Source organism: Herpailurus yagouaroundi, unplaced genomic scaffold, assembly GCF_014898765.1.
Source record: "Herpailurus yagouaroundi ecotype Mexico unplaced genomic scaffold, PumYag 29, whole genome shotgun sequence".
In the NCBI taxonomy this organism is placed as follows: Eukaryota; Metazoa; Chordata; class Mammalia; order Carnivora; family Felidae; genus Herpailurus; species Herpailurus yagouaroundi.
In genome coordinates this window covers 6,404,941-6,418,082 of record NW_024412377.1, presented here as the reverse complement: position 1 = coordinate 6,418,082, position 13,142 = coordinate 6,404,941, and the positions used below count along the sequence as shown (strand labels likewise).

Here is a 13,142-nt window from a genome sequence, read left to right as displayed (position 1 = left end):
AGAGAGAGAGAGAGAGAGAGAGAGAGAGAGAGAGAGAGAGAATGAGACAGAGCAGGAGCGGGGGAGGGGCAGAGAGAGAGGGAGACACAGAATCCACGCAGCGGGCTCCGGGCTCTGAGCTGTCGGCACAGCGCCCGGCCTGGGGCTCGAACCCGTGAACCGGGAGATCAGGACCTGAGCCGGAGTCGGACGCGGGCCGGACCGAGCGCGCCCATCAGCGCTTTGGAACGCCGTGCGAGCGACCGGGCTGGAGACGCGTGGCGGCTTCGCTGCTGGGTGGCCGGCGAGGCCCGCTGACTTCTGTCCCTTTGCCTCCTTCCCTGTTGCCCTCACAGATTACGGCACCATAAAGAAAGTGCGGGCGCCCCTGGCCCCGGCTGCCGGCAGCTGCCTGCTGGAGGAGATCGAGCTCTTCCCCGAGCGGCGGGGGGAGCCCATCAGGAGCCTGCAGCTCCTCCACAGCCACAGCGCCCTGTTCGTGGGCCTGCAGGAGCACGTGGCCAAGATCCCGCTGAAGAGGTGCCGGTTCCACCGAACCCGCAGGTAGGCCAGCCCCGGGCTGGGCCCCGGCCCTTCGCATCCTAGCGAGCCCTGCGCCGTCCCAGGACGCTGGGCGCTGGTGCAAACCGCTTTGCGGGCATGAGAACGACCCCCTGGTGCCTCCGGACAGATAGCCGATTGGTGACACCTGTAGGCATCGGCCCGGGTTAAGAGAAATTCCCCCGTGATGACCCAGATCTTTGGTGTTCCTGCATCGGGCCGGTGCAAGTTTGCTTTGATCGGGATACGTGTAATGTAATATATGTACGGAGCGGGCAGAGCATGGTAGCAAGTGCGTCCTGTCGGCCCAGAGCTAATCCCCTGAGGAGGAGCGATGTGGGACCCCGCCCCGGGGGCCATCTCCCTGTGTCTGCTCTCTCCTGAGGCTCCAGGACCCTACAGGCTGGGAGGAGGGAAGGAGAAGGAAGTCCTGGGGACGCAGGGGACCACAAGTGCCGTCACGTCTTTCCTTGCTCCTACTCAACTCTCATTGGCCATGGGGTGCCCACGGGGACCACAGTGGCCTTTGAGGCTCAGTTTGGAAAAGTGCTCAAGAGACCGTCAGGTACTATGCACACTACACGCTTGACCAGCACTTTAATGTTGGAGCGTTGCGTAACTGCTCTGCCCTCCAACAAAAGATCGCCCTTGGGGAAATCACAGTCTCATACGTTCTTAGGGATCCGCGATCTCAGTAACTCCGTCCCCCAACGTAGCACGTAATGGCAGATCTGGCGTAGAAATGGACTGTTTGCGTATATCGCTCACAGGTACCATACACAGGTCATTCTTTCCCCAACAGGTGCCCCGTGGCATGAGCTTTGGAGCTCAGAGACTGGGAGTCACAATGCAGGCTGCCTGTGCTATTTCTTGACCTGGTCACTAAAGTATCTTAGGCCTCACTTTCACATTCAACACAGGCAAACTGCTATAGATTTAAACGGTATAATGTATACCATTTAAATTCAGGGCCCTTTACAAAATGGACAAAGAAGATTGGGCATATGTATTACAACGGAATATTACTCGGCGATCAAAAAGAATGGAATCTTGTATTTGCGGCAACATGGATGGAACTGGAGTGTATTATTCTGGGTGGAATAAGTCAGTCAGAGAAAGGCAAATACCGTATGATTTCACTCCTGTGTGGAATTTGAGAAGCAAAACAGATGAACGTAGGGGAAGGGACGGAAGGATAAGATAAAAACAGAAGGCGACAAACCATAAGAGACTCTTAAATACAGAGAACAAACTGAGGGTTGCTGGAGGGGAGGTGGATGGGGGGATGGGCTAGCTGGGTGATGGGCGTTAAGGAGGGCACTTGTTGGGATGAGCCCTGGGTGTTACATGGGAGTGACGAGTCACTAAATTCTGTTCCTGAAACCATTGCTACACTGTATGTTAGCTATCTTGGATTTAAATTTAAACAAATAAACATACACGGTGGGTATCCCCTTGTAGAAGGAGAGTTTTTATGTATGATAAAAATCACCACAAGATTCCTTTCTAGAAGATTCTAGACAACGAAGTATATTACATGGTGCCTCTTTTGGTATCAGAGTGTTGAGGAATAATATTAAAGGGTTTTCTACCCAACAACGATGCTTTGGTGAGCGATAATAACAAATAGTGATATTTATTAGCAGCTATCTTTTTATAACGTTAACCACTGGCCGCTTGAAATTTGTTGATTTGTGTTTCCTGCAAGACTAACCTGGCGCAGGAATGATTCTGCCCAGTTGCCGACGGTCAGTGGGTGACGGGAAGGGTTGGCGTCTTGCCAACAGGCACGTCACAAGTTGGGATGCCCCTGGAAGGGTGCCAATCTTCCAACCAGGAAGCCCTGAGCTCTAATGGCCTTCCGTGGGCATGACACAGGGTAACACACAGGAAGACACAGGCCTGTGCTGTCTGTAGGGTGTTTGGGGGACCAGAATGAGGCTTCATGGCTTGGAATGCAGGAGGCACCGCATCCTTTCCGTGGTGCTTTGCCTCATCGAGTGGGGATTACAATAGCCCGGCGCCTCGTATAAGCGCGACATCGGAAGCTAAGTTCTGCATCAAGTCAGGGAATCGAGGCCTCATCATGCCCACCTCGTCTCCTGCGTGGCTGCCTGTGGAGCCCAATCAGGAAACCAAAGGAGCTGGCCACCACCGCGCACAGCAGCCCGGGGCGCATTCCCGGCTCCCTCGACAAGGCCACTTGTCTGTGTTCATCATGTTCCTGGGAGGAGAAGATTATACAGTTATATCCAGAGCAGAATCTTCCTGCTGTGTACTTGTCCACCCTCTCAGAGAAGAGCCGCGAGAGATTAGAGCTTTATCCTAAACTGATAGATTGTGCTTTTCTGTGTCCCCACACTCAGAATGGGTTAGACTGTGATTGACCCTTAAGTATTCCATCTGAGAGAAGAAAATCTGAAGACTTAAACCCAAGCGTTTCTGTGGATCCTTTCCAGTGTGTTCTTTGCCACCCCCTTCCCACAGAAAGACACGAAAACCTCCATTTTTTGTCCATTTTTCAGACACTAGTATCTACGTGACTAGTTTCTTTTTTGGTGAATTAGGGGGAAGGTTGTTTTGTTTTTTGACGAGCAATTTTAATTTTCTAGACATGTGCCCAAAGAAGTACATTGAGTAGGAACAGGAGACCAATGGAGTAACGATTGAGTATTTCTTTGTTAAATATATTTTCCATAGTAGAATATAAGTAATTTCATTTGTTATTAGAAAAATCAGTTTCATAAATGAGTTTTGTAGTGTTTGGCAAGAGAAACGGAGCTTAACTAAATTACCTGTCTTCTTCCAAATCATATTCACATTAAGAAATTTTTTAATGTCTAGTTTTCAAAGGCGGTGCACAGTTTCATGTCTGCTAAAAGGCTTATAATTGATATTGATACACTTCCACGCGTTGGCACTGTCCTAGATCTCCTCATCATTTCTCTTAGCCATTACACCCCGAGATTTAAGTCACCCATCATCTCCATTTCTCAGTGGAGGAAACGGTGGCTCCGATTTTTGGATCCTGCCCAAAGGCCACATACATCGTGTGATATGAAGCCCAGGTTCAGGGCTGGGACTTGGCCTCCAAGGCTCAGGCTTTCTCTTGGGTTCACTGTGCTGCCCTGGGACAATGAGGACTTCAACTCAAGGATCAGATTTCAGTGGGAACCAGTTACGCCATGGCACCGATCACGTGTGTCTCTGAGCGCTGGAGCTAATGAGAAGGGCATGAACTCAGACATGTCCACTGATGACAGTTTAGCCCTGGCCCCTTCCCATTCTTTCTTCTCTATTATACTTGTTACCAGGCAACACCCAGCATCCCAGAAGTTTGATACCCGCTTGCTTTTTCTACAGTGAATTTCCACCTCCACTTCTAGAGATGATCCCAGAGCCTCAGGGGAGGCTGGAAAAAGACCTTGCCTGTGTGTTCCTTTTTCATTTTTTTAAAATTTTTTAAATATTTATTTATTTCTGAGAGAGAGAGAGACAGACAGAGCATGAGCAGGGGAGGGGCAGGGAAAGAGGGAGACACAGAATCTGAAGCAGGCTCTAGGCTCTGAGCTGTTAGCACAGAGCCCGATGCGGGGCTCGAACTCACGGACAGTTGAGATCATGACCTGAGCCGAAGTCGAACGCCCAACCAACCGAGCCACGCAGGCACCCCATTTGCCCATGTGTTCCAAGCTCTGCACCCATTGTAACTTGGAACAAACGGCACTGTGTTTTTAACTAGATGTCACTGTTTTCCTCAGAAGGTTATTTTGGTAGAACAATATTTAAAAAATACATTTTAGTCAAGTTCAACCTCAAAAAAATGACCGAAAAGATTTTGATTTTAACTTTTTTTTTTTTTTTGCATAACCATTTAGTGAATAGCATGAGAAAATGATGTGAATGACACAGTCAACTTATCAGAAAGGGTGGTTCCCTCTGCGCATGTGAAGTGCAAGAGAAATTTTTCCTTTTCTTGTGTAGCCTTTTGTACTCCAGGATTTATTTACCATATATATGCATGCGGTTGCTAAAGTGAATCACCACTGACTGACTTTTGAAGAACGTGGGGACCTTGACAGGCCCGGATGTGGGTACTGTGGGTGACAGTGGAAGGTAGGTAAGCCGATGCCATCCCATGGGCCACGTCATATGCACTTGGCACAAGGTCAGGTCTCCCCAAAGCAGCGTGAGGTCTTTGAAGTCGGGAAAGGTCTCTATAGAGTACAAAGGGTGGAACAGCCAAGACCTGCACTACCTTAGTCTCGTGTAAATACGAGCGTAAAGTCATAACCTGCCACCCGAAGGGGGACAGACTGTGGCGGACAGCTGAGGGAGTCCGCATCTCAGTACTTCAGGAAGGAACGAGTGATCACAGGACCTGGGCCGTTAGCCTTCCCCAGGGAATACTGTGGCCTTCCACTTGGCCCAGCTCATTGACACCCTTCAGCCTCAGGAAAGGCGAGTTGTGATGGGAAGGCCTTTGATTCAGACTTGCAAGTCAGTTTAAGGATTGTGCAGCAATTCGATCAGTGGGGCAGCAAACTGTAAAGAACCAGAGGGAAGATGCCTTAGGCTTCACAGGCTGCACAGTCTCTATTGCATCTACTCAACCCTGCCCTTGTAGCATGGAAGCAGCCACAGACCATACGGCGTGAGCGTGGCCGTGTGTCCGCAAGGCTAGCAGATTCGTCGGGCAAAGGAAGCGTTCGCTTTTTGGTGCCGTTTGTTACAAGGAAAATAAGAGCAGAAGAGGTGTTAGCTACCCATGCCCCTTGTCCCACTGGATGGTGCCACAGCAGAGGGACGGATCAGCACGCAACATCGAAGCGGGGCGCCATGTTGCAAAGCAGCCAGCTGTGCTACGGCTTAGCGGTTTCAGAACCTGTACCTGTACCTCAGTGGGGGTGAGGGTGGGGGGCACGAGGCCTTCGCCCTCACTAGAACCTGGGAGACAATGAGAAGCAGTCTCATGACGGCCTCCCTGACAGAAGGCAGTGAGAGGCCAGTGGCCTTGTAACAGCTCCTCCCCATCCTCCCGTGTGCCACGATGGGGGCGATCACTCAGCGTCCCGCCAAAGTTAGGTCAGCTGTGCTTAGGTCCTCAGGGTGCCGGGGCACAGCGTTGCCCTGCACTGTGTTTCAGGAAAACTGTAGGTGCCAGGCTGGACTTGGCCCATGGGCTATCACTTGCTGACTCCTGGTTTCGGATTTTCTCATATATGCCTTTTGAATGAATCAATGTACCTTCAATCATCATATACTGTGGTTTATAAAATTACCTGTAAAATTTACTAGATTATTAAATTGCATGAATTAACTCTATACCTTAATATTTTCTGGATAACATGGCGCTTTCTTCTCTTCAGACACGTATTCTTTATTTTTTTATTTGACACCCACCACAATTGTGGGGGAATTCAAACCTGTCAAGTAGGGTTGACGTTTGCCAACCTGTTGTAGGGTTAACGTTTTATAGATGAGGACTGGTCCGAATCACAGAGGGAATAGCATGAGAATCGTCAAGGCTAGAACAGAGACTAGAAGTCTGAGCACTGCATGGCAGTCCAGGCTTCATTCAGCCCATCGCACCAGGTGCCAAAAGCTGGGCATTGTCTTTCCGGGTCTGTGCAGCTTCCAGCATGGTGCCCAGCCCAACACAGGCTCAGTAAACACTTACCCGATTTACAAATGGACACTGCCTCTCCCCCTCCTCCCTCTTTTACTTCGTCATCTCTAAAGTAAACCTAAATTCTTGTGAAACACTAGAACTCCTTTACGGGAAGGTGTAGTGACGCAAGACATTAGCTAAAGGATGGAAACGCTTGGGCCTTAGGTGTTTATTGTTTCACTTTTGATTTATTATAAGAACTTACTGGGGAGCAAAGAAAAGGTGGAGGCCGGGAGAATCCTAGTCTACATATAAAACAGAAGAGAGGCGCCTTTGACGTTTTGCTTTGTAAAACTGAAGGGAAAGATAGAACCATTAGGAAAGAGATTGGCTCCATTTGTGAATGGGTATCTAGCCATTTTTAATTCATTTAGTTTGTAATAATGTCATTTAGTTAAAGAAATTAACACTCATTAAGAAAATTAGTATGGAGATTAGGTTACTGCAGGACATTCATTGCTTGGAAGGGCAAAGTTTCGAGACATGGAGTTAATATGTTGGCACCTTTATTAATTAAATACTTCTACAGACAGCGTCTGCTTGGTGAGAGACATACAATGTATAGAGAGAAATTTCAGGATTCCCCTGAGGGCTTCCAGAAAGACAACTTTAGCCATTCAGTTATGAATCACATAAGCAAGCGGGAGGAATTTTGACATGTGCTCATTTTACAAAGTAAATATCCTCCCTTCAAAATGAATTTAGTATCTTCCAAATCTCAACGCCTTGAGTTTTTGTTTGCATTGACTCTGGATTAGCTTCTAAAGGCTGTGCTTTCCTTCATTAATTCGTTCAGCCTATTTATTGATCTCAACAGGTGCCAAGCACCAAGCCAGCCCCTAAGTGTGGGATGACAGATGAAGAAGTGACCCTGACCCCGTCTTCATGGGTCAGAGTCTAAAGAGTAACTCTGGCTTAAATAAAAGCTCCCGAAGATCTGTTGTGGCTTTGAGCCACAGGGCCTCAGTGTTACCTGAGACTTTGTCCCCAGATCAGTTTATCGTTAAAGTCTGATCCTATATTATATTAAGACCTGATCTACGGGGCGCCTGGGTGGTGCAGTCGGTTAAGCGTCCAACTTCAGCCAGGTCACGATCTCACGGTCCGTGAGTTCGAGCCCCGTGTCGGGCTCTGGGCTGATGGCTCAGAGCCTGGAGCCTGTTTCCGATTCTGTGTCTCCCTCTCTCTCTGCCCCTCCCCCGTTCATGCTCTGTCTCTCTCTGTCCCAAAAATAAATAAACGTTGAAAAAAAAAAAAAAAAAGACCTGATCTTCAAGCCTGCCCTCCCTGTCCAATTATTTTCTAAGCTATTTTGGAATTACAACTAGTGTTCCAATCCTAACTTTCTAATACTAACAGAATTCATCACCAAATGATAATCTACTTATTCAATGGAGTCCTCACGCTGTGAATTATTCTGAAGTTAGTAAATGATGTCTGTGAAGACATATGCGTCATATGGTAGTAACTGAAAGAAACAAAACAGCAGTATGTGTCTGCCTTCATTATAGCTTTAAAAAATAGTTGAAAAAGATGAAGTACATTCACCAACATCTAATTATCATTCTGAAGAGCACCCCGTCAGAGGGGCTTGAGCCGAAACACTGTTTTTTTTTAAGTGAAATCACAAGTTAACACCCCCAGGTCCAAGGCAGGTTGGAAAACGAACAGTTGAAATATGCTAGGTAGAACAAGAGCATACGTTAACTTGACTGGTAATTTACAAAACATAAACCATACTACGGTTTGTTCTGTAATAATCAAGGAGAAATGTAGTTTTGTGAGGTCTGAAGCTTACATGGGTTGGTAGTGGTCCTCACTAAGGAAAAGGATATCGAATTACGAAGAATGATTAAGACCGATCTCAGGTCCTTAGGGAATTTCATGAAGTGAAGAAATTTAAGTTTCCTTGGCTTTAGGGCAGGTCCACCTTTGGCAATGATATAAACACACATTTTGGTTCAGGTACACCACGAAAGCAAAGAACGTAGGTGAACGCCATCTTGCAGACATGTACTCATACTCTTATGGTTGTAGAGGCCGTGGGCTGCCTCCACAACCATAAGAGTACGAGTACATTTTTTTTCTTCTCTTTCTTGGTCAAATATTTTAATGTGATCGTATTATCGTAACCCAGGGGAGCACAGTTTCTAAACAGCTGATGTCCCAAGTTGATCACAACTGCTAGATTCCAGAAGCACTTTCGGCTTGCTTATTTCAGATACCCTCTACTCTTGCAACTATTTCTTTTTTACTGTCAATTTTCCCAAAATGCTTCACTGTAAATGTGTATCAATCTTATTCAATTTTTTTAAATTTTTTAAAAAATGTTTATTTATTTTTCAGTGAGAAAGAGACAGAGTGCAATCAGGGGAGGAGAAGAGAGACAGGGAGATACAGACTCTGAAGCAGGTTCCAGGCTCTGAGCTGTCAGCACAGAGCCCGTTATGGGGCTCTAACTCATGAACCGCGAGATCATGACCTGAGCGGAAGTTGGACACTTAACTGATTGAGCCACCCAGGCGCTCCCAATCTTGTTCAGTTTTAAAACAGATTTTTCAGGAAAATCTGAGTGCTATATGCACCTAATACGACTTTAATTAAAAACCATCCACTTAGTATTACTGGCAATATATATTGATTATTCTAATTTCATATTAAAAGCAAATTTAAATGTAAAAAATCATCTTTGTGTTGAATCAATGTCATTTAGTGATAAGTCAATAGGGAATGGTTTTCGATGTATTAGAAGTTTGTAACTAATTGAAATTCTAGGCCACTAATTTCATTTACAAATCATAACATGCAACATGAATTCCTATTAAATGCCTTTAGCAAGTGATACATAATGAGTATAAACGTGTATTTTTACTAGTAATTATATCTTTGTTTACTTGGCATGTGTCCTAAATTTAAAAATGCCATTACAGTGTGGTTCCGTCTTAGTTCTTCTTGGGAATTAGAAATTAATCTTCTAGTAGATTTTTTGGTACTTGACACACGCTATACAGTACAACCACATTTTTCTTGCCTAAGCAAAACCCCAACGCTTTATTCACATCCGTATACTTTCTGGGAGCCTTAAGGAAACCGTGGCCCAGCCATGCTGCTCTGCTTATCTTCCTGATCATACCACATGCACATGACTGTCATCCTTCCTGGGGCCATCATAATCAGGGAGGCTGTTCTCACTCGTCTAAATTCCAACTCCATTCAAAAGCCAGCCTACACATGACATCTCCCTGGAACTCTCCTGCCCGACCTCTCCCTCCTCTGACTCCTATAGCGCCCACCGTCTGAGCTTCTAACCTAATAGTTAACCCTCCTTATGTTGTTACGCAACGTTCACGAACCGGTTCTTCCTCCCTCACGAGACCCCAGGTTCCTTCCTGGTCTTTGGGTCTTCGACACATGGCATTATGCCAGGTAGTCAAAAAAATCATTGTGAATCTATCCAAATGTGTATTTAAAATACTTTGTACCGGGCCGCCTGGGTGGCCTGGTTGGTCGAGCATCTGACTTCGGCTCGGGTCATGACCTCATAGTGTATGGGTTCGAGCCCCACGTCGGGCTCTGTGCTGACAGCTCCGAGCCTGGAGCCTGCTTCGGATTCTGTCTCCCTTTCTCTGCGCCCCTCCCCTGCTCACACTCTGTTTCTGTCTCTCTCAAAAATAAACATTACAAAATAAAATAAAGTGAAATAAAATAAAATAATACTTTGTACCACTTACTACAGTACACTGTGGTGTGCCACATTGCCTGGTTAAATAAAGAGCTCACAGCATTTACACGTTTAGTATTTTTGGGATAGAGTGTTTTCAAACACCCCAGAAGTCGATATCATATAATATGCAATGATGTCTAGGGATTAATTGGAATAACTGTATGTATTCCACCCCCAAAATAACTTTGTTATTTACTACGTGATGTAACTTAATCCTCAAAACATTTTCTGTGAGGTGATTATTATCATTCCAATTTCACAGAGGTACTAATTGGAGAAAAGATGTGTTCCAGCTGGATTTACCAACTGAAGGACGTGTCGGTGTCTTACAATGCATTCCTCAAGCAGTTTATTGTCCAATTAGAATTTTTTTTTCAGTCTTATTTCTAGTAAGACAGTGTTTTTCATGACAACCTTGAAAAGCAGATTCTGAAGTATATAATGACATCGGTCATTAGGAATAAGATACTTCAGATTGTTTTAGAAATTAAGGTAAAGATCATTCATGAACAGAGAAATCCACCTATCCCACTACTATAATGATGATCGTAGAAATAAGTACTGGTATTTGACACATGGTTTTTGCCCAGTATTTTAAAGTTTGCAGCACTTACTGGGAAATGCTGTCTTGAACGGGGCTCTGGGCTCTGCCCATTCCACTCCTCAAGCTCCAATCAAAGTCTAGCCTCCATTTATCTTCCTTTAAATTCTCCAATTCCCTCCCACCAAAGTGTCCATCCACCTCGCTGTCAAATGCCCTGTTTTTCCAAAGCTATGTGAAATGGATCACTTCTATCCGTCTCAGTTTAAATGCCACCGAGGTCAAGTATTTCCTGACCCCAGACCCCTCCATCCAAACAGGGCTTCTCCTTTGGGATTTTACTTTGCTGATGGTTCTTGTTGCATCAGTGTAGTCGATTAGTGTTTATTGCCTTTGCCAAATGAGAAATTCTGTGGGTGCAGTGACTGCGTCTGCTTTGCTGACCCTGGCACCCCCACCATTTTCAGTCTGGCTCATGGCAGGTGCTCCTAAGTATGTACCAAATGAAGGAATGATTGGGACACTTTTAAAAGCCCATGTTTTATGAATGCATTTTGTTAATATGGCCAAAATTCTTAAGATCAAAAATAAGCTGATCTAATGACAATTAGTGTAACAGTAACAAGTCAGATAAAGTCATTGATACTTAGATAATCTAGCATGCAAGAGATGATACTCAGTAATTCGCTCCCACTCTCTAGAAATACAGTGAGAAGATTTTAATGAATACACCTCTTTTCCCTATTACTCAAATTAGCAAATAGCATACCTGCACACTTTAAAATTTAAAGGAAGAGTTTAGAGGAAACAACAGATGTTGGCAAGGATGTGGAGAAAGAGGAACCCTCTCGCACTGTTGGTGGGAATGCAAACTGGTGCAGCCGCTCTGGAAAACAGTGTGGAGCTTCCTCAGAAATTTAAAAATAGAATTACCCTATGACCCAGCAATTGCACGACTAGGAATTTATCCAGAGGATACAAGAGTGCTGATTCATAGGGGCACATGTACCCCAAAGTTTATAGCAGCGTTATCAACAGTAGCCAAATTATGGAAAGAGCCGCAATGCTCATCAACTGATGAATGGATAAAGAAGATGTGGTGTGTGTGTGTTTACACACACACACACACACACACACACACACACACACACACACTGGAATACGACTCAGCAATGAAAAAGAACAAAATCTTGCCATTTGCAACAACGTGAATAGAACTGGAAGGTATTTTGCTAAGTGAAATAAGTCAGTCAGAGAAAGGCAGATACCATATGTTTTCACTCATGTGTGAAACTCGAGGAACTTAACAGAAGACCATGGGGGAGGGGAAGGGGAAAAACAGTTACAGAGAGGGAGGGAGGCAAACCATAAGAGACTCATAAGTACAGAGAACAAACTGGGGGTTGATGGGGGAGGGGGTGAGGGAGAGAGGAAAATGGGGGATGGGCCTTGAGGAGGGCGCTAGTTGGGATGAGCGCTGGGTGTTGTATGTAAGTGATGAATCATGGGAATCTACCCCCAAAGCTAAGAGCACACTGTATATACCATATGTTAGCTAATTTGATAAAAAATTATATAATAGAATGAATCAATAAATCAAGGAAGAGTTTAGTTAAATATTAATATCACTGTCTTGGAAAAGAGAGAGTAGTTTATCCTTCTCCAAGAACTAAGGCCTGTCTGTGAATATACATTTAGCTCTATACGTACTCGTCCCATAAATGTGTTTTTAAATTAAACCTTAAGATTCTGACCAACATATGTTCTGAAATCAGAGACTTTGAAACACCAAGGAAATATATCAAATGAGGATAATCTAAGGTTATTAACCAAGTAAGGAAAATTTGTTATTACAAAGACTCCTCATCCACACAAAAAAAACATTTCAAAGTGAAGAAAAGCCACCTTCATATGGCCACATTAATAAGACATCTGTGGGGGTGCCTGGGTGGCGCAGTCGGTTAAGCGTCCGACTTCAGCCAGGTCACGATCTTGTGGTCCGTGAGTTCGAGCCCCGCGTCGGGCTCTAGGCGGATGGCTCAGAGCCTGGAGCCTGTTTCCGATTCTGTGTCTCCCTCTCTCTCTGCCCCTCCCCCGTTCATGCTCTGTCTCTCTCTGTCCCAAAAATAAATAAACGTTGAAAAAAAAAATTTAAAAATAAGACATCTGTGATCCTGCATGTGGTGTCTTTGAAAGACCTACCTTCCCAAAGTAATAAGTTACGATGATTGTTTTTTCTGGAAGTACACTTTAGCGGAAAGGTAGAGCTCATCAGAATTTTGCCACGGTATGAAATATTTTGACTGAGGAAAACATTTATATATAAATGGAATTTTTAATGAAGGGGCATTTGTGCTTATAGAGAAGTTTTAATAGTTTAAGGGATAAGTGGCATGTTAAGAATGCGCCAGGCCGTCAACATTATCGGAAGAAAGATGTTTTTACAAGCGGCTTTTCATTTAAAACAGCTTAAAATATCCTGTGTAACCTTGTGGCCTTGTTTCACTTCTGCAGGCAGATTTGCAAAGAGAGGCTGGAGGGCCGAGTTAGGGAGTTGGTGGAATTTTCCTGTGTTCAGAATTTGAATTTTGTCTAATGGTCGTGTTGCTTTAGTAAGGAACGCGAAAGGGGCGCCTGGGTGGCGCAGTCGGTTGAGCGTCCAACTT

General features: G+C 45.2%; 1 protein-coding gene across 7 annotated transcripts in view; it reads left to right on the top strand.

The window, feature by feature from the left end:
- Window positions 1-13,142, top strand: part of SEMA5A (semaphorin 5A) — a 482,742-nt gene that overhangs the window by 375,707 nt on the left and 93,893 nt on the right. For all 7 annotated transcript variants that reach the window (XM_040493869.1, XM_040493822.1, XM_040493829.1 and 4 more), the window contains one exon: window positions 336-543. In XM_040493869.1, the coding sequence (XP_040349803.1) occupies window positions 336-543 (208 nt within the window). The remainder of the gene's footprint in view (window positions 1-335; window positions 544-13,142) is intronic.